This window comes from Scyliorhinus canicula, chromosome 26 (assembly GCF_902713615.1).
Source record: "Scyliorhinus canicula chromosome 26, sScyCan1.1, whole genome shotgun sequence".
In the NCBI taxonomy this organism is placed as follows: domain Eukaryota; kingdom Metazoa; phylum Chordata; class Chondrichthyes; order Carcharhiniformes; family Scyliorhinidae; genus Scyliorhinus; species Scyliorhinus canicula.
In genome coordinates, this window is record NC_052171.1 from 19,677,355 (window position 1) to 19,697,077 (window position 19,723).

The window sequence follows — 19,723 nt, forward strand, 5'->3', positions numbered from 1 at the left end:
CGGGACCTCCTCCCTGATTGGACAATGCCCGGTATGACAGGCAGCTACCTGGACCAATCGGATAGCGCTCTCCGCCCACTCGGGCACCTATTGGTCAGCGGGACTCGGGGACCCGCTCCCCCATTGGCCGGGCGGGGCTGTGTGACGTCAGGGGGCGGGGCCCGGGCTGTCCCCCGGGTAGAGAGGAGCGGCCCCGGGTCCCGCAGTCCACCTTCTCTCCCGGCCCCGCTCCCTGCCGCACCATGGACGCCACCTGTGTCCCGGCAGATCCCCCCCTCAGCCGGGCCCGGGAGCCCCGACACCACAGCCCCCCGCCTGCCTGTCCCGGACAGCCTGCATCGCAGCACGAAGATGTGTATGAGAGTCTCCCCGACACTGTGGCCATCAGCACCCACATGATGGCCGGTTCTGTGGCTGGGGTGATGGAGCATTCCATCATGTTCCCCATTGACTCTGTCAAGGTGAGTGTGACACCTGGATCTGTCTGTACCTGTACCTGTATCCATCCCTATCCCCCTGTATCCATCCCTAACCCTAACCCTGTGTCAGTATCCATCCCTAACCCTGTGTCAGTATCCATCCCCAACCCTGTGTCAGTATCCATCCCTAACCCTAACCCTGTGTCAGTATCCATCTCTAACCCTGTGTCAGTATCCATCCCTAACACTGTGTCAGTCTCCATCACTAACCCTGTGTCAGTATCCATCCCTAACCCTGTGTCAGTATCCATCCCTAACCCTATGTCAGTATCCATCCCTAACCCTATATCCATCCCTATCCCTAACCCTGTGTCAGTATCCATCCCGAACCTGTGTCAGTATCCATCCCTATCCCACTGTATCCATCCCTAACCCTGTGTCAGTATCCATCCCTAACCCTGTGTCAGTATCCATCCCTAACCCTGTGTCAGTATCCATCCCTAACCCTGTGTCAGTATCCATCCCTAACCCTGTGTCAGTATCCATCCCTAACCCTGTGTCAGTATCCATCCCTAACCCTGTGTCAGTATCCTTCCCTAACCCTGTGTCAGTATCCTTCCCTAACCCTGTGTCAGTATCCATCCCTAACCCTGTGTCAGTATCCATCCCTAACCCTGTGTCAGTATCCTTCCCTAACCCTGTGTCAGTATCCATCCCTAACCCTGTGTCAGTATCCATCCCCAACCCTGTGTCAGTATCCATCCCTAACCCTGTGTCAGTATCCATCCCCAACCCTGTGTCAGTATCCATCCCCAACCCTGTGTCAGTATCCTTCCCTAACCCTGTGTCAGTATCCATCCCTAACCCTGTGTCAGTATCCATCCCTAACCCTGTGTCAGTATCCATCCCCAACCCTGTGTCAGTATCCATCCCCAACCCTGTGTCAGTATCCATCCCTAACCCTGTGTCAGTATCCATCCCTAACCCTGTGTCAGTATCCATCCCTAACCCTGTGTCAGTATCCATCCCTAACTCTGTCCCTGTGTGTGAATACCCTGGGCTGGGAGTGTGTATAACACACTGGGGTGATGGAGAATTCCATCATGTTCCCCATTGACTCTGTCAAGGTGAATGTGAGACCTGGATCTGTACCTGTATCCATCCCCAACCCTGTGTCAGTATCCATCCCTAACCCTAACCCTGTATCCATCCCCAACCCTGTGTCAGTATCCATCCCCAACCCTGTGTCAGTATCCATCCCCAACCCTGTGTCAGGATCCATCCCCAACCCTGTGTCAGTATCCTTCCCTAACCCTGTGTCAGTATCCATCCCTAACCCTGTGTCAGTATCCATCCCCAACCCTGTGTCAGTATCCATCCCCAACCCTGTGTCAGTATCCATCCCTAACCCTGTGTCAGTATCCATCCCTAACCCTGTGTCAGTATCCATCCCTAACCCTGTGTCAGTATCCATCCCTAACCCTGTGTCAGTATCCATCCCTAACTCTGTCCCTGTGTGTGAATACCCTGGGCTGGGAGTGTGTATAACACACTGGGGTGATGGAGAATTCCATCATGTTCCCCATTGACTCTGTCAAGGTGAATGTGAGACCTGGATCTGTACCTGTATCCATCCCCAACCCTGTGTCAGTATCCATCCCTAACCCTAACCCTGTATCCATCCCTAACCCTGTGTCAGTATCCATCCCCAACCCTGTGTCAGTATCCATCCCAACCCTGTGTCAGTATCCATCCCCAACCCTGTGTCAGTATCCATCCCTAACCCTGTACCTGTATCCATCCCTAACCCTGTGTCAGTATCCATCCCTAACCCTAACCCTGTATCCATCTCTAACTCTGTGTCAGTATCCATCCCTAACCCTGTGTCAGTATCCATCCCTAACCCTGTGTCAGTATCCATCCCTAACCCTGTGTCAGTATCCATCCCTAACCCTGTGTCAGTATCCATCCCTAACCCTGTGTCAGTATCCATCCCTAACCCTAACCCTGTATCCATCTCTAACCCTGTACCTGTATCCATCCCTAACCCTGTGTCAGTATCCATCCCCAACCCTGTGTCAGTATCCATCCCTAACCCTGTGTCAGTATCCATCCCTAACCCTGTGTCAGTATCCATCCCTAACCCTGTGTCAGTATCCATCCCTAACCCTGTGTCAGTATCCATCCCTAACCCTGTGTCAGTACCCATCCCTAACCCTGTGTCAGTATCCATCCCTAACCCTGTGTCAGTATCCATCCCTAACCCTGTGTCAGTATCCATCCCCAACCCTGTGTCAGTATCCTTCCCTAACCCTGTGTCAGTATCCATCCCTAACCCTGTGTCAGTATCCATCCCCAACCCTGTGTCAGTATCCATCCCCAACCCTGTGTCAGTATCCATCCCCAACCCTGTGTCAGTATCCATCCCCAACCCTGTGTCAGTATCCATCCCTAACCCTGTGTCAGTATCCATCCCTAACCCTGTGTCAGTATCCATCCCTAACCCTGTGTCAGTATCCATCCCTAACCCTGTGTCAGTATCCATCCCTAACACTGTGTCAGTATCCATCCCTAACCCTGTGTCAGTATCCATCCCTAACCCTGTGTCAGTATCCATCCCTAACCCTGTCCCTGTGTGAATACCCTGGGCTGGGAGTGTGTATAACACACTGGGGTGATGGAGCATTCCATCATGTTCCCCATTGACTCTGTCAAGGTGAGTGTGACACCTGGATCTGTCTGTACCTGTACCTGTATCCATCCCTATCCCCCTGTATCCATCCCTAACCCTAACCCTGTGTCAGTATCCATCCCTAACCCTGTGTCAGTATCCATCCCCAACCCTGTGTCAGTATCCATCCCTAACCCTAACCCTGTGTCAGTATCCATCTCTAACCCTGTGTCAGTATCCATCCCTAACACTGTGTCAGTCTCCATCACTAACCCTGTGTCAGTATCCATCCCTAACCCTGTGTCAGTATCCATCCCTAACCCTATGTCAGTATCCATCCCTAACCCTATATCCATCCCTATCCCTAACCCTGTGTCAGTATCCATCCCGAACCTGTGTCAGTATCCATCCCTATCCCACTGTATCCATCCCTAACCCTGTGTCAGTATCCATCCCTAACCCTGTGTCAGTATCCATCCCTAACCCTGTGTCAGTATCCATCCCTAACCCTGTCCCTGTGTGAATACCCTGGGCTGGGAGTGTATACAACACACTGGGGTGATGGAGCATTCCATCATGTTCCCCATTGACTCTGTCAAGGTGAGTGTGACACCTGGATCTGTACCTGTATCCATCCCTAACCCTAACCCTGTATCCATCCCTATCCCTAACCCTGTATCAATATCCATCACTGTATCTATCTCTAACCCTGTCCCTGTACCTGTATCCATCCCCAACCCTGTGTCAGTATCCATCCCTAACCCTGTGTCAGTATCCATCCCTAACCCTGTATCAATATCCACCACTGTATCCATCCCTATCCCCCTGTATCCATCCCTAACCCCCTGTATCCATCCCTATCCCCCTGTATCCATCCCTATCCCTAACCCTGTATCAATATCCATCACTGTATCCATCTCTAACCCTGTCCCTGTACCTGTATCCATCCCTATCCCCCTGTATCCATCCCTAACCCTCTGTATCCATCCCTATCCCCCTGTATCCATCCCTAACCCTGTGTCAGTATCCATCCCTAACCCTGTGTCAGTATCCATCCCTAACCCTAACCCAGGTGAGTGTGAGACCTGGATCTGTACCTGTATCTATCCAGATCTTGGTCTGTAGCTCTGTGGGTAACAGCACCTCAACCGCAAATCTGGTGTTCTTGATGAATAAGGGGATCAGGGGTTAATGAGGAGAAGGCAGGAGAATGGGGATAAGGAATATATCAGCCATGATCGATTGGCGGAGCAGACCCAATGGGCCGAGCAGCCTAATTCTGCCCCTATGTCTCGTGGTCTCTGTATTCTCGATACCCCAGGCTGGAAGTGTGCATAATACACCATGATCATTGGGTACTGCATCATGTTCCCCTCAGGTCCATTTTAGTCCAGAGATAGGTATCTGTCCCTGTCTCTCTGTCCCTGAATACTTTGGGCGAGGAGCGCATGCTGTCTGTTATCAGTATTAGGATCGGTCTCTGCTGTAACATTAACCTTTTCTCTGGTGGTTTTAGTCGAGGGAAGAGTGTGCTTGATAAATAACATGCGACTGCCGTCTGTGTGATAAATGCACCTTCTTTCGATAAGTTAGACCCATGAGCAGTGGTTTATATAATCACAGCACTGGGGTAACATGAACATGGATCACTTCTTCTGGAACTCAGTGATCTATGCTGCATTGTTCAAGGTAGAACCCTGGGACACTAACTAGGAAGATACATCTTGTGCTGTGATGGGTGTGCTTTCTATTTATCACAGTAAGAAGTTGTTCAACACCAGGTTAAAGTCCAACAGGTTTGTTTCAAATCACTAGCTTTCGGAGCGCTGTTCCTTCCTCAGGTCATCCGCTATTTATCAGTCTCTGGGATCATCAGCTCTTGCGATCTATTGTAAATAGCAGGCTGTCAGTGTTCCGGGTCTCATGGCGATGCTGACACACTTAATCTCCAGACTCTCCTCCTGGATCGAAGCTGAAATAGAACTTCTTATTCCAAAACAGGATTCAAGTCTCCTGTCTGCTTTTTCCTTTACGTTACTGTGCATTGTTGATGCTGCTTGCCAAAGCATTGAGATGTTGTGTGAAAGTTGATATGTCTAGTCTGTAGAGTGGGAACAGCTATCAATCCTGTTTAGCGAGTTTCCTGGAGTAAGTGCGTTCTGATGACTCTGTTGCAAATCTGTACACGTGTCTGAAATATGAGGATTGTTTCCCATGTTTCCTGTTCAGGAAATGCTGCCATTTGTCCAATTTACCACATTGTCTCGGGCAGCACGATAGCATGGTGGTTAGCATAAATGCTTCACAGCTCCAGGGTCCCAGGTTCGATTCCCGGCTTGGGTCACTGTCTGTGCGGAGTCTGCACGTCCTCCCCGTGTGTGCGTGGGTTTCCTCCGGGTGCTCCGGTTTCCTCCCACAGTCCAAAGATGTGCGGGTTAGGTGGATTGGCCGGGCTAAATTGCCCGTAGTGTCCTAAAAAGTAAGGTTGTTGGGTTACGGGTATAGGGTGCATACGTCGGTTTGAGTGGGGTGATCATTGCTCGGCACAACATCGAGGGCCGAAGGGCCTGTTCTGTGCTGTACTGTTCTATGTTCTACATGTCTGAAATATGAGGATTGTTTTCCATGTTTCCTGTTCAGGAAATGCTGCCGTTTGTCCAATTTACCACATTGTCTCGGGTAAACCTGTCTGATTTGTAAATGGGAGTGTTCCTGCCAGATGCCAGGTTAGTGGGTCTCCTCGTAGATTGAGCATCGTGTTATCCGCATGATCTCTCTACCCAAGGCAATGGTTTTTACAAGCTCAGTCTTTTTTACCTGAATCACAATCTTTCTCGTGTTTCTGAAAGCACAGAACCTGTCCGAGATGTCAGACTCGAGCATTAACCGCTGCCTGGACTCTCCATGTCTCAGCAGTTTCTGAGTGATCTGAGTGGATGTTCTTCCCTCGGACCCCGATCTAATCTTCTCCATACTCTGCTGGTTGACACTGTGGCCCCATTGAAACTCAAAGCTTGGCACCATCCAGGACAAAGCAGCCCCGCTTGATTGGCAACCCGTCCACCAACATTCGCTCCCTCCATCACCACCGACGCACAGCAGCAGCCGTGTGCACCATCTGCAAGATGCACTGCGGCAACTCACCATCCAAACCCATGACTCTGCCACCTGGAAAGACCAGGTTGGCACCACCACCGGCAAGCTCCCCTCCAAGCCCCGTGCCACCCTGCCCTGGAGCCATGCCACTGGGCCTGAGAGATGGAACCCCCTTCCGAACACCACCTTCACCACATTAACTGCAGCAGTGCAAGGAAGTGACTCGCTGCCCCCTTCTCCGGTGTATATTCGGGATTGGGAAATAAATGCCACCCTTGCCAACAGGCCCTTGGCCCTCCATTTAAGAAATTAACGTTGAGTTCAAATTTCTCATCCTTGTGAAATTATCCAGTGTATTCACCAAACTTGCTGTGTTGAGTGTGGTGCATTCTCTTTCCGTGACGTGCTGTGGGAAGTGCTATCTTTCCAGTGTGGTGTTAAATCCAGGCCCATCAGAAAGACCCATTGGTGCTGCCCTTGTGGGAGATTTTTGTCCTCATCTTAGCATCTTCCAGCCTTCCCCATCTAAAATTGAGTTCCACAACCCTCCACCTTCGCCCCATTTATATTTCTATCAATTCATTTCCATTTCTTCCATCGGTGTGTGATTACCTATCCATTGTTACTTGTTCCAGGTTGTCCTTTGACCTTTGTTTACCTTTGTTCTGCCATTCACACCTTCTGATCTCTTAATGTGCCACGATCAGCACCGTTCACAGGCTCAATCACTCCACCTACCGCTGGCCCTCTACCCAGCCCCCACTGCTCCATGCCCCCCCCTCCCCCCATCCCCCCACACATGAAATCTCTTCCTATTTCCAGCTCTCTCGCCATTTGATAAAAGAGTCATCCAGACTCGAAACGTTTGTTCCCTCCTCACTCTTCTGTCAGAACTGCTGAGATGGTCCAGTATTTTCAGTTTCTGTTTCAGATCCCAGCCTCGGCGGTAATTTGCTTTTACCATTCGTGTTTGGGACCGGCTGGGTCATGAAAAGGCACGCTACAACTTCAAACCTTTTCAATGTGCCGACTTAAGTTGCTGGTTTGGGTTCCCTGACCACCTATTTAGAACATAGAACAGTACAGCACAGAACAGACCCTTCGACCCTCGATGTTGTGCCGAGCAATGATCACCCTACTCAAACCCACGTATCCACCCTATACCCGTAACCCAACAACCCCCCCAACCTTACTTTTTTTTTTAGGACACTACGGGCAATTTATCATGGCCAATCCACCTAACCCGCACATCTTTGGACTGTGGGAGGAAACCGGAGCACCCGGAGGAAACCCACGCAGACACGGGGAGGACGTGCAGACTCCACACAGACAGTGACCCAGCCGGGAATCGAACCTGGGACCCTGGAGCTGTGAAGCATTTATGCTAACCACCATGCTACCGTGCTGCCCCAATATTTGCTTCAGCGTCACAGCACAAACCTGCAGGGCCACACCTGTACAGTCGCGTGAGGCCCATCAAACTTACTGACCGTCCCGAGTGGGCAGGGACTGCTTTGCCACTTCCCAGAACCGGGATATGTGAAGGCTATTCCCAGGTGTTTGTGGCCGCAGTGGCCAGGGAGTGCGTCACGGACCCAGGCTGGGGATAGTTCTGGATTTTCAAAGTCCCCAGTCAACGTGTTCTTACATAGAATTTACAGTGCAGAAGGAGGACATTCGGCCCATCGAGTCTGCACCGGCCCTTGGAAAGAGCACCCTCATTTCGCCCCACGCCTCCACCCTATCCCCGTAACCCCACCTCACCTCTTTTTTTTGGACACTAAGGGAAATTTAGCGCGGCCAATCCACCCAACCTGCACATCTTTGGACTGTGGGAGGAAACTGGAGCACCCGGAGGAAACCCACGCACACAGGGGGAGGACGTGCAGACTCCGCACAGACAGTGGTCCAAGCCGGGAATCGAACCCGGGACCCTGGAGCCGTGAAGCCACAGTGCTAACCACTGTGCTACCGTGCCTCAGTTTTGAACTTCCTCAGCGTCACCCTCCTTTTCAAATCACTCGGTGGCCCTGCACACGTGTGTCACACCCCCCCCCCCCCGCGCCCCGCCCCCCCCCCCCCCGCGCCCCGCCGCCCCCCCCCCCCCCCCCCCCTCAGCTCCCTGAGAAAGCTGCCACAGATCATGGCTGCACTGGCGGTGACCATGTCCTGTCTCTGAGCAGCTGAATTCCCTCAGTGAAGCTCTCTGCCTCTGGCCGGTGCTCTGCCCTTCAAAACATTCCCTTCAAACTTTGGCCAAGCTTTGTGCTCAAAATATCCTTTGTGCTCGGAGACGACTGGCACTTTTCCTCCCTTGGCTGGATCGGGTAGAGTGGATGCTGAATGTTGAGCTGATTTCTCAAGGCCGTTTGTGTTAGTACTGGTGAGTCCGTGTGCGTATCTCCCACTTGTTCAATGGTTCCTTCGTTCTGTCAATGTCCAGCACGCGCTGTGCAATGGGACTGTGTGTCCGGCTTGGAAATGAGATTGCTGGTAATGACGTCAACAGTGACTCATGGATGCTTGCGTCAGTTGAATGAGTCAGAGACCAGTGTTGCCAACTTACTGAGCCCATTTACTTCCTCAATCGGAGTTCAAACACCTTGGTCCTCCAGCCGGGAGTCCTCCTCCGGTCAAAGGCCCTGACGCCCGAGACACGGACTCGACCATCTGAGGTGGCAACCCAACGGTTTGTCCGTCAGCTTGAGAATAAGAACCAGGATCTGAAACTGAACTCTTTGAGAGAAGTGTGACCTCTGACTCATGGGTTCCAATCCTGCCTCCAAAGAGTACAGAGGACACTCGGATTTCTCTCACCCCTGAGGTTGTTCCGTTGCAGCGAGTGAATTATTGTTTGAAGTGTGGTCACTTTTTTTTTTGAAGGAAAATGCACAGCAAGCTGCAACAATGTGACCCTGACCAGATCAGAGTTAGTCAGGGGGCTGGTTTAGCTCCCGTCGGCTGGTTCATGATGCGGAGCGAGGGCCAGCAGCGTGGGTTCAATTCCCTGTACCGGCTGAGGCCCCGCCCTCGCCCACGATATGGTGACTCTCTGGGTAAGCTCTCTTCCCCCACTCAAAGGGGAAAGCAGCCGATGGTCACCTGGGACGATGGCGACTGTATTATAAACCAGGACATGGGGGAGAATTCCCCTGATCACCATCGCAATCGGGCTAAGTGATCTATTAGAGATGGGGGCATCTGTTCTTCTCTGAAAATGGTCCCTCGGACATTGCAGCGCTCCCTCGATACTGTACCGGGGTGTCAGCTGAGGTTAGGGTTGGCCTGAACCCTTCTGACTCAGGATAGGGGTGGGGGAATGCTCGTCACCTCGTCTACGCCTGACCAGTGGTGTACGGTAATCAGAACCCCTCCCTTGCCACTTTCCCTCTGATCCCTTGCCCCCACCCCCACGCCCCTGTTGGCGTGTTTATTGGGTGTTTGGCTCGGGTGGATGCAATATCGGCCTCAACCGTTTCTGTTCCAGCCAAACTTTTGTCCTAGTTTAATCATAGTGTCCAAAATTCTATGATAATCTAAGGGCAATTTAGTCTGGCCAATCCACCTAACCTGCCCCTCTTTGGACTGTGGGAGGAAACCGGAGCACCCGGAGGAAACCCACGCACACACGGGGAGGACGTGCAGACTCCGCACAGACAGTGACCCAAGCCGGAATCGAACCTGGGACCCTGGAGCTGTGAAGCAATTGTGCTAACCACAATGCTACCGTGCTGCCCTTAAGAACAAATTAATCTACACTCCATTATTCTACCGTAATCCATGTACCTATCCAATAGCCGCTTGAAGGTCCCTAATGTTTCCGAGACTCAACTACTTCCACAGGCAGTGCATTCCATGCCCCCACTACTCTCTGGGTAAAGAACCTACCTCTGACATCCCCCCTATATCTTCCACCATTCACCTTAAAGTTATGTCCCCTTGCAATGGTTTGTTCCACCTGAGGAAAAAGTCTCTGACTGTCTACTCTATCTATTCCCCTGATCATCTTATAAACCTCTATCAAGTCGCCCCTCATCCTTCTCCGTTCTAATGAGAAAAGGCCCAGCACCCTCAACCTTTCCTCGTAAGACCTACTCTCCATTCCAGGCAACATCCTGGTAAATCCCCTTTGCACCTTTTCCAAAGCTTCCACATCCTTCCTAAAATGAGGTGACCAGAACTGCACACAGTACTCCAAATGTGGCCGTACCAAGGTTTTGTACAGCTGCATCAAGATATATACTTATGTCACAGCAACACGCTAGGTTGCGAATGAGCATATGGCACAAATCCTTGATTGTACTGGGTTCAGAGGTGACAGTAAGTCCAATTGTATCCCCCCCCCCCCCCCCCCCCCTTTCCTCCTCCACCCAGTCACACTTGTCAATAATAAACCTTTGATATTCTGGAGCTGTGTTTACTGGTTGGAGTGGAAGGGTCTGCTGCTTTATTTCAATGACTGCTGAGGTTGGGCCAGAGGGTAAAACAGTGTTCAAGGGGAGAAGGTCGCACATTCACATTCCAATCAATAATCTGTGGGACTGGGCGGCACGGGGGCGTAGTTGTTAGCACTGCTGCCTCACGGCTCCGAGGACCCGGATTCGATCCCGGCTCTGGGTCAGAGTCCACGTGGAGAATGCACATTCTTCCCGTGTCTGCTCCACACGTGTGCGGGTTAGGTGGATTGGCCGCGCTAAATGTTTTTTAAAGAAGGGGGGGGGGGGGGGGAATCAATGGGACCAAGCCAGATCTCTCTGTGCAGTGGAAACCCTGTAGTTTTGGCGTTGTGAGATAGTGTTCACCCCGCTCCACACTACACCAACAACAAAGATTCACCCAACTAATCCTTGGCATGGAGGGATGGTCCAGCGAGGGAAGGTTACCTTCAGTCCAAAGATGTGCGGGTTAGGTGGATTGGCCATGCTAAATTGCCCGTAGTGTAAGGTTAATGGGGGGATTGTTGGGTTATGGGTATACAGACCTTGGAGTAAAGGCAATGTCACAGGCCATTGAGGCGAGGTGTGAAGGAAATGGGGCCTGTTTGCACTCTGACCTCCTCTCCCGTGTGCGCAGCGAGGGTTTGATGCCAGGTACGCCTATGGAAATAGCTGATTGGTGGAGAAGGTTCCAGAGCAGTCAGTTCCATTGGCTTTCAGTTCACTGTTGAGAGATTTAGAATCCTAGAATTTACAGTGCAGAAGGAGGCCATTCGGCCCATCGAGTCTGCACCGGCTCTTGGAAAGAGCACCCTACCCAAGGTCAACACCTCCACCCTATCCCCATTACCCAGTAACCCCCACCCAACACTAAGGGCAATTTTGGACACTAAGGGCAATTTATCACGGCCAATCCACCTAACCTGCACATCTTTGGACTGTGGGAGGAAACCGGAGCACCCGGAGGAAACCCACGCAGACACGGGGAGGATGTGCAGACTCCGCACAGACAGTGACCCAAGCCGGGAATCGAACCTGGGACCCTGGAGCTGTGAATTGTTCTATCCACAATGCTACCGTGCTGCAACATGACCATTGCCAGATGAAAGCGGGCCTCTCGAGATTGGCGTCTGCCGCACTGGCTGTGGCTGGGTACGGCAGTGGAGCTGTTGGTTAATCCTTACGGTGCCTCCCTGAGCAATGAGTTGACGAGTGAAGCCCACGGCCCTGGGGAGCAACTTGGCCTAAGCTCGGTGTTCTTGGTAAGGCTTGGCGTAACTACGCACCAGAATAGTCTTTGAAATCATTCGAGCAACTTTGGCATGTATAACCAACGTGGCCATTCACTGCCTGGCGGCCACGGGCCATTGGTCCAAAAGCTGACCCTTATAACTCCGGAAGGGAGTGGTGAGAACCAGCTACCGCAGGGAGAAGCTGGTCTGAATGGGCTGCAAACACGCTCGGTAAAATTACTTTCCTTTTGTGCCTTCGCTGGCATTGACCTGTGTGAATGTCTGCTCCATTTGAGGTGCAGGAGTTTGTATCTGGGCTACTGGCTTGAATGGTTTGCTCATTTCCTTCCCCCCCTCCTCCACCCCCTTCCTTCCCCAGCTCCCTCGTGCTGGTGGAGGAATCACTGAGCCTCCAGATTATCAGTGCAAAAAGCATTGAATTACCTCCCCTCTGGGCAGTTGTGCGTTGGTCCTTGAAGCCTTGTCTGATGAGGGTGGCGCCGTTTGGTGGCTGTCTGCTTGCCTTTGTCATTGCCCCACCAAGAGTCGCATTCTTGGAATTGAATGCAGCGGGGAACCCTGCGCTTGGAGCCCTACATAAGACCAGTGAGCTACATAGAACATTACAGCACAGAACAGGCCCTTCGGCCCTCGATGTTGTGCCGAGCAATGATCACCCTACTTAAACCCACGTAACCCGTAACCCAACAATCCCCCCATTAACCTTACACTACGGGCAATTTAGCATGGCCAATCCACCTAACCCGCACATCTTTGGACTGTGGGAGGAAACCGGAGCACCCGGAGGAAACCCACGCACACACAGGGAGGACGTGCAGACTCCACACAGACAGTGACCCAGCCGGGAATCGAACCTGGGACCCTGGAGCTGTGAAGCATTGATGCTAACCACCATGCTACCGTGAGGCCCCTAGAGAATGGAACAAATGAGATAGGAGCTGTATGGTGCGGCCCGGCCATGGTGTCAGCGGTCCGGCGGCACCTCCTTCGGCAGAGAAGAGGAGGTGCTCTTCCCCCGCTCGTCAGTATTCATCCTTCAAACCAAGTTCCAAGGGCCGGTGCAGACTCGATGGGCCGAATGGCCTCCTTCTGCACTGTAAATTCTCTGATTCTAAACCAGATCATGGCTGTGGTGGAATCGTGCTGTGCTCAAGATTGACCGCCACGGGCAGCACGGTGGCCTAGTGGTTAGCACAACCGCCTCACGGCGCTGAGGTCCCAGGTTCGAATCCCGGCTCTGGGTCACCGTCCGTGTGGAGTTTGCACATTCTCCCCGTGTCTGCGTGGGTTTCGCCCCCCACAGCCCAAAGATGTGCAGGGTAGGTGGATTGGCCACTCTAAATTGGCCCTTAATTGGAAAAAATTATTGGGTAATCTAAATTTTAAAAAAAAGATTGACCGCCACGTTTCCGAGCGAGGCGACAGCAGTGTTTCCCTGCGGCTGCCCCGAGACCATCAACGGGTGGGATAGAGATGCAATGCAAGTTCTTTTTGTCTCTCGGCCGGTGGTGGGGGGGGGGGGGGGGGGGGGGGGGGGGGGGGGGGGGGGAAGAATATCTGGGAGTTGCCTTCTGATTTGGTTTCTTTTTTTTTTGTTTTCCCCCCCCCTCCCCTCTACACAGACACGCATGCAGAGCTTGCAGCCTAACCCCAAGGCGCAGTACAAGAATGTATTTGAAGGCCTGCTAAGGATTATGCACACGGAAGGTTACTGGAGACCTTTTCGAGGACTGAATGCAATGGTACTTGGTGCTGGACCGGCTCATGCCATGTACTTTTCCACCTATGAGAAAATGAAAAGGATATTAAGTGATGCCAGCGGTCATGGTGGCAATAATCACTTAGCAAACGGTATTTGACTATTAAGTCGGGTGAATTCTATACTCTAACGTTCCGCTACCAGCCTGGCTCGCTCCTGTCCTTAACCGCTCAGCAAGTGTAAGCTTTTCTATAATAGTTGTGTGTTTTGCATGCCTGTTCTGTTGGAGAATGTGTTCATGCTGTGATTGGGCTGTCTGCTTGAGTGGGTGGTCAAGGTTTGAACTTGACCTCATCTTGGCTTTGGGTTTCTTCCTGTCTTCTGAGTCGCGTCCCTCGCCGGGCTGAGAATCTGCCCGGTTACCAGAACTTGGGGCCTCGGGACAGTCCGGGTTTCTCCCTCCAGGTGAATGGTCCACGGCCGGTGGGAGAGACCCATGACCACCACTATTGGGGTTCAGGGGGTGATGTGCGTCAGGAATGTTCCCGCTATCGTTGAGTTTCAAGGCGAGGAGGTCATGGGCTGGGTGACTGGCAGACGAAAGGGACACCCTTCCTGAATGATGGGCCTTCTGAGAGACGGGGCCTCCATTGGAGTTGTGAACTCGCCCCACGCCACTGATACTGGCCTCAGTAAACTGGTTTCTCGTTGTTGCACCTGTTAACGTGCAGAGCTTACCCTTGACTTGAAATTCTCAGGACACAGCCAAGTGTTGTACTTCTGAGGCTGCATAAGGCTCTGGTCAGACCCCATTTGGAGTATTGTGAGCAGTTTTGGGCCTAAGGAAAGATGTGCTGGGCTTAGAAATGTCCAGAGGAGGTTCACAAGAATGATCCCTGGAATGAAGGGCTTGTCGTATGAGGAACGGTTGTGGACTCTGGGTCTGTACTCGTTGGAGTTTAGAAGGATGAGAGGGGATCTAATCAAAATTTACAGGATACTGCGAGGCCTGGATAGAGTGGACGTGGAGAGGATGTTTCCACTTGTATGAAAAACTAGAACCAGAGGACACCATCTCAGACTAAAGGGGCCATCCTTTAAAACAGAGATGAGGAGGAATTTCTTCAGCCAGAGGGTGGTGAATCTGTGGAACTCTTTGCCGCAGAAGGCTGTGGAGGCCAAATCACTGAGTGTCTTTAAGACAGAGATAGATAGGTTCTTGATTAATAAGGGGATCAGGGGTTATGGGGAGAAGGCAGGAGAATGGGGATGAGAAACATATCAGCCATGATTGAATGGCGGAGCGGACTCGATGGGCCGAGTGGCCTAATTCTTCTTCTGTGTCTTCTGATCTTAAGTGGCTTGAAGCAACCATGGGGAAGTATTTGTGCTCACACTCCATACTGTCCCACCAAACATCCTAGTTTGGGTGTTTCTGTGAATATTATCCAGGATGATATTTTAATCCCTTCCTGTGGCCAAGGTGATCGTGTCGGGACGGAGTGCGGGGGGAAGAATCTGTTTGGGTTTTTATTTGGATTTGAAGGAAGGTGGGGCAGGATGAATACATTTGCTCAATTGTAAGTTCTGTTCTGGCTGTTAACTGTCGCCCGGCAACCCCCTTGGAGAGAAGGAAAGAGCTTGCATTTCTCGCTCACCTGCTCTGTGCTCTCTGGACATCCCAAACCAATTTATTTAGCCTACTCAATTCTTTTCTTTTTGCCAATTAAGGGGCAATTTAGCGTGGCCAATCCACCTACCCTGCACATCTTTGGGCTGTGGGGGTGAGACCCACACAAACATGGGGAGAAAGTGCAAACCCCACTCGGACAGTGAACCCGGGGCCGGGATCGAACCCGGGTCCTCGGCGCCGTGAGGCAGCAGTGCTAACCACTGCGCCACCGTGCCGTCCCCAAACCAATTTCGACGGCCAGTGCAGTGGTCCTGAATTGCAGTCACTGTTGTAATGCAGTGGAAAAGGGATGTGATATGGTGCTGCACTGGTTGTATTAAAGCAATTATGCCAACACTTGCAGGGAAATTTGCAAGTTTCAGCTTGGCTTCCTCAAAAAGCAGCTGTCAATAAAAATGAATTATGAACCGGTTGGATATGATACCATGATAACCCTTGATTCACTCCGAGTGACTTGGAGCTGGTCAGTTTGAGCGGGTCACAACAATCCCCTTGGTGGCGGATTCACTTTCTGGCTGAGATTCCTCTCGGCAATGGCCCTTTTTTGAGTCTCCGCAGCTGGTTGGGGACTCATCTTGCTGATGTATTTCTGGTTGGGGTCCCTCCTTTGGCATGAGCAAGAGCAACTTGAGCAGGGGTAGGCCATTCGGCCCTTGTTCTCGACAGCAGCGAGATCAGGACAGATTTTCCACTTTGCGACAAGTGCCCAAAGTCTTTCCATCTTTCTTACAAATATAAATTTAGGGTACCCAATTATTTTTTTTCCAATTAATTTGGCGTGGCCAATCCACCCACCCTGCGTCATTCCACCTCTACCTGGAATGTACTCAAAGGAGCGTTCGTGGATCTCTGGGGCGGGGAGATGCACAAATCCCTCCTCCTCCCAATCCCAAATGGCTGACCCCTTCAAATTGAGACCATGACCCTGAGTCCAGCCGGGAGAACCCAGAATTCTGGCAGCTCCGATGTTCTGTGTCCCAAGGCAGCTTGGGAGTGTGCTGGGTGAGGGCGGCAGGGTGGCGCAGTGGTTAGCACTGCTGCCTACGGCGCTGAGGACCCGGGTTCGAATCCCGGCTCTGGGTCACTGTCCACGTGGAGTTTGCACATTCTCCCCGTGTCTGCGTGGGTCTCACCCCCACAACATAAGGATGCTTCCTGGTTTGCAGGATAGATCTTATGAGGAAAGGTTGAGGGAACGAAGGCTTTTCTCTTTGGAGCGGAGGAGGATGAGAGGCGACTTATCAGAGGTTTATAAGATGATGAAGGGGGATAGATAGAGTGGACGTTCAGTGACTATTTCCTCGGGTGGATGTAGCTGTTATAAGGGGGCATAACTATAAGATTCAGGGTGGGAGATATAGGAGGGATGTCCGAGGTAGGTTCTTTACTCAGAGAGTGGTTAGAGTGTGGAATGGACTGCCAGCTGTGATAGTGGAGTCGGGCACTTCAGGAACTTTCAAGCGGTTATTGGATAGGCACATGGAGCCCACCAGAATGACAGGGAGTGGGATAGCTTGATCTTGGTTTCGGACAATGCTCGGAACAACAGCGAGGGCCGAAGGGCCTGTTCTGTGCTGTACTGTTCTATGTTCTATATGCGGGTTAGGTGGATTGGCCACGCTAAATTTCCCCTGAATTGGAAAAAAAGATAATTGGGTACTCTAAATAGAAAAACAAAGAGTGTGTGTGTGTGCTGGGCTAACACCAGACCATTGGATGCATGTCATGAGTGTGCAGTTCAGTGACCACGCTGACTGCCCCTCCACACTCCGGGAGTGAGCGCAGTGTGAATCTGTCGCCGTATTGACTGGCTGTGAACTCGCGTTCCGAGAGGTCTCGCTGATGTGAGATGCAGACGCGCTGATGTGAGATGCAGACGCGCTGATGTCCTCTTTATTTTTGGTCTGTTCTCCAGGTGTGGCGGGAGGCTTGGCAACGCTGCTACACGACGCTGTGATGACACCCGCTGAAGGTAATGACGGTGTGAGGGGAAAGGAGGGGTAAGTTAGGGTTCCAACAGCCTGGCCTTGCTGCAGTCACATAAGAACCGGGAGCAGGAGTCGGCCATCTGGCCCCTCGAGCCTGCTCCGCCATTCAATGAGATCTTGGCTGATCTTTTGTGGACTCAGCTCCACTTTCTGGCCCGAACACCCTTAATCCCTTTATTCTTCAAAAAACTATCTATCTTTACCTTGAAAACATTTACTGAAGGAGCCTCAACTGCTTCACTGGGCAAGGAATTCCATAGATTCACAACCCTTTGGGTGAAGAAGTTCCTCCTCAACTCAGTCCCCAATCTACTTCCCCTTATTTTGAGGCTATGCCCCCTAGTTCTGCTTCCGCGGCCACGGTGCGGTACCTGTCAGGGCGGACTCCCCTTGGGCCGAGTGGGGCGGTGGGGCTGCCATCTTGGTTCAGGTACCAAGCTGCCCAGACCCCCCAGTACTGCAGGGTGGGAGAGGGGACAACTTGGCATTGGAGTGAGATGCGGGAGAGGCCAGGAGCTGTCTTTCCGCTTCTCCAGGGCCGGCCAACAATTCTTCCCAAGTTCTGCACAGGGTGGACGCGGACCCCCCCCCCCCGGGGTGGGCCAAAGGTTCCCTCCTGAGCTGCAAGGGGATGGGGGAGGTGTGAGGTCCAGGCACGAGGCCTGGGGGTCGGATATTCTGGCCCTGACTGTCCCCCGAGGCATGTCCAAATCGCCCCGTCGCCGGCAGAACCACGCGGTCCCACGTTTTGAGGGCAGCGTTCGTGGGGCTAGTTCGGCTTTTCAATGGCGGTCTGAACCCAGGGCTTGGGGAAGCAGCTGCACTTTCTGAAGTGACGGGGGGGCATGCTTGAGCGGCCTCTCCCTCCCAGGCCAGCCTGTTTGTTGGCCCGGCCTGGGTTGAGCTGCCCACTGCAGGCCCAGCGGAGCAGGGAGCAATGGGGCTGGAGTGGCCACGGGTGTGAGTCCTGCCCAGGAAACTGGGACGTCTGTGCCGAGAGTGTGCGGGGTGCGTGGGGGAAATGTGCCTCTAATTCAGGCAGTGTTTGACCGGGTCGTTCAGGCCAGATGTTTAACCCCCTTGTCCTTTCTGACACCCGCAGCCGTCAAGCAGCGATTGCAGATGTTTAACTCTCCGTACAAGGGAGTCTTGCACTGCATCCGGGCCGTGCGGAAGGTGGAGGGTACCAGAGCGTTTTACCGGAGTTACACCACGCAGCTGACCATGAACGTGCCCTTCCAGGCCATCCACGTCATGACCTACGAGTTCATGCAGGAGCAGCTGAACCCTTGCCACCACTACAACCCCTCGTCGCACGTCATCTCTGGGGCGCTGGCGGGGGCGACCGCGGCCGCCGCCACCACGCCGCTGGACGTCTGCAAGACCCTGCTGAACACGCAGGAGAACCTGAAGCTGGGCACGCTGGGACGGAAGAGCAGGCGCCTCTCGGGCATGGCCAACGCCCTCCGGACCGTCTACCAAATCGGCGGGCTGCCCGCCTACTTCAAGGGCGTGCAAGCCCGCGTCATCTACCAGATGCCCTCCACTGCCATCTGCTGGTCGGTCTACGAGTTCTTCAAGTACTTCATAACGAAACAGCAGCAACAGGCCTGGCCACACTCGTCCTGAGGGCGATTCCCCCCCTCCCCCCCGGCCAACTTCAGCCCGGAGGTGGTCTCTCGTCGAGGCAAGACACTCCCGCGGTTTTCCAAGAGGTAATTTAGGAAGTTACGGGGAAGCCTCGATGGCTCCTGTTCGAAACAAGCCCGGGCGCTTGACCGGCTTAATCTCCGCCAACCCCCCCTTTTATATTTCAGAGGCAGTATCGGCACGTGAGCCGGGAGATGTTCCAGAGGAGCTGCTTTCAGCTCCCATCGGGACTTGGGCGTGTGAATGTCAGGGCAAGGACAGCACGGTGCCAGTGATCCCCCACCCCCACCCCCTCCCCTCCCTTTGTGTGTCGCAATGCTTGCTCAATATCTGTTTGAATAAATGGTCTTGACACAACCCCGGGCGAGTTGGAGGTGGTCTCCTTCGCGATCTGAGGGACTGGGGCTTTGTTTTAAAGGCCATCATGTGTGGCACCTTGCGGGGGGGGGGGGGGGCCTGCAATCCTTCAGGGTGAGGAACGTCTCTATGCAAGTTGCAATAGTTTGTAGCGACGCACTGAACAAACAGCTCCAGCTGCTGAGGGGCAGAGCTGCTGTATTCCAGAGATTAGTGCATTAGAACATAGAACAGTACAGCACAGAACAGGCCCTTCGCCCCTCAATGTTGTGCCGAGCAATGATCACCCTACTCAGACCCACGTATCCACCCTATACCCGTAACCCAACAACCCCCCCCTTAACCTTACTTTTTACACTAAGGGCAATTTAGCATGGCCAATCCACCTAACCCGCACATCTTTGGACTGTGGGAGGAAACCGGAGCACCCGGAGGAAACCCACGCACACACGGGGAGGATG

General features: G+C 52.8%; 1 protein-coding gene across 2 annotated transcripts; it reads left to right on the plus strand.

Moving 5' to 3' along the window:
- The first annotated feature begins 181 nt into the window (after positions 1 to 181).
- Positions 182 to 19,192, plus strand: LOC119957507 (mitoferrin-1-like). 2 transcript variants are annotated; one of them, XM_038785625.1, is made up of 4 exons: positions 182 to 461; positions 13,498 to 13,726; positions 17,183 to 17,239; positions 18,358 to 19,192. In XM_038785625.1, exons 1-4 carry the CDS (start codon positions 243 to 245, stop codon positions 18,882 to 18,884), a joined length of 1,032 nt encoding a protein of 343 aa, XP_038641553.1. In that variant the 5' UTR covers positions 182 to 242; the 3' UTR covers positions 18,885 to 19,192. The 2 variants fall into 2 exon arrangements, with proteins under 2 accessions (XP_038641553.1, XP_038641554.1); XM_038785626.1 differs by lacking the exon at positions 182 to 461 and adding an exon at positions 3,650 to 3,690.
- Positions 19,193 to 19,723: the final 531 nt, after the last annotated feature.

Bases quoted from the DNA above. Each gene is read 5' to 3' on its own strand.
- LOC119957507 (XM_038785625.1), top strand. From the start codon at position 243: ATGGACGCCACCTGTGTCCCGGCAGATCCCCCCCTCAGCCGGGCCCGG. The intron at 462-13,497 runs GTGAGTGTGACA...CCCTCTACACAG, and splicing joins TCCCCATTGACTCTGTCAAG to ACACGCATGCAGAGCTTGCA. The intron at 17,240-18,357 runs GTAATGACGGTG...TGACACCCGCAG, and splicing joins TGTGATGACACCCGCTGAAG to CCGTCAAGCAGCGATTGCAG.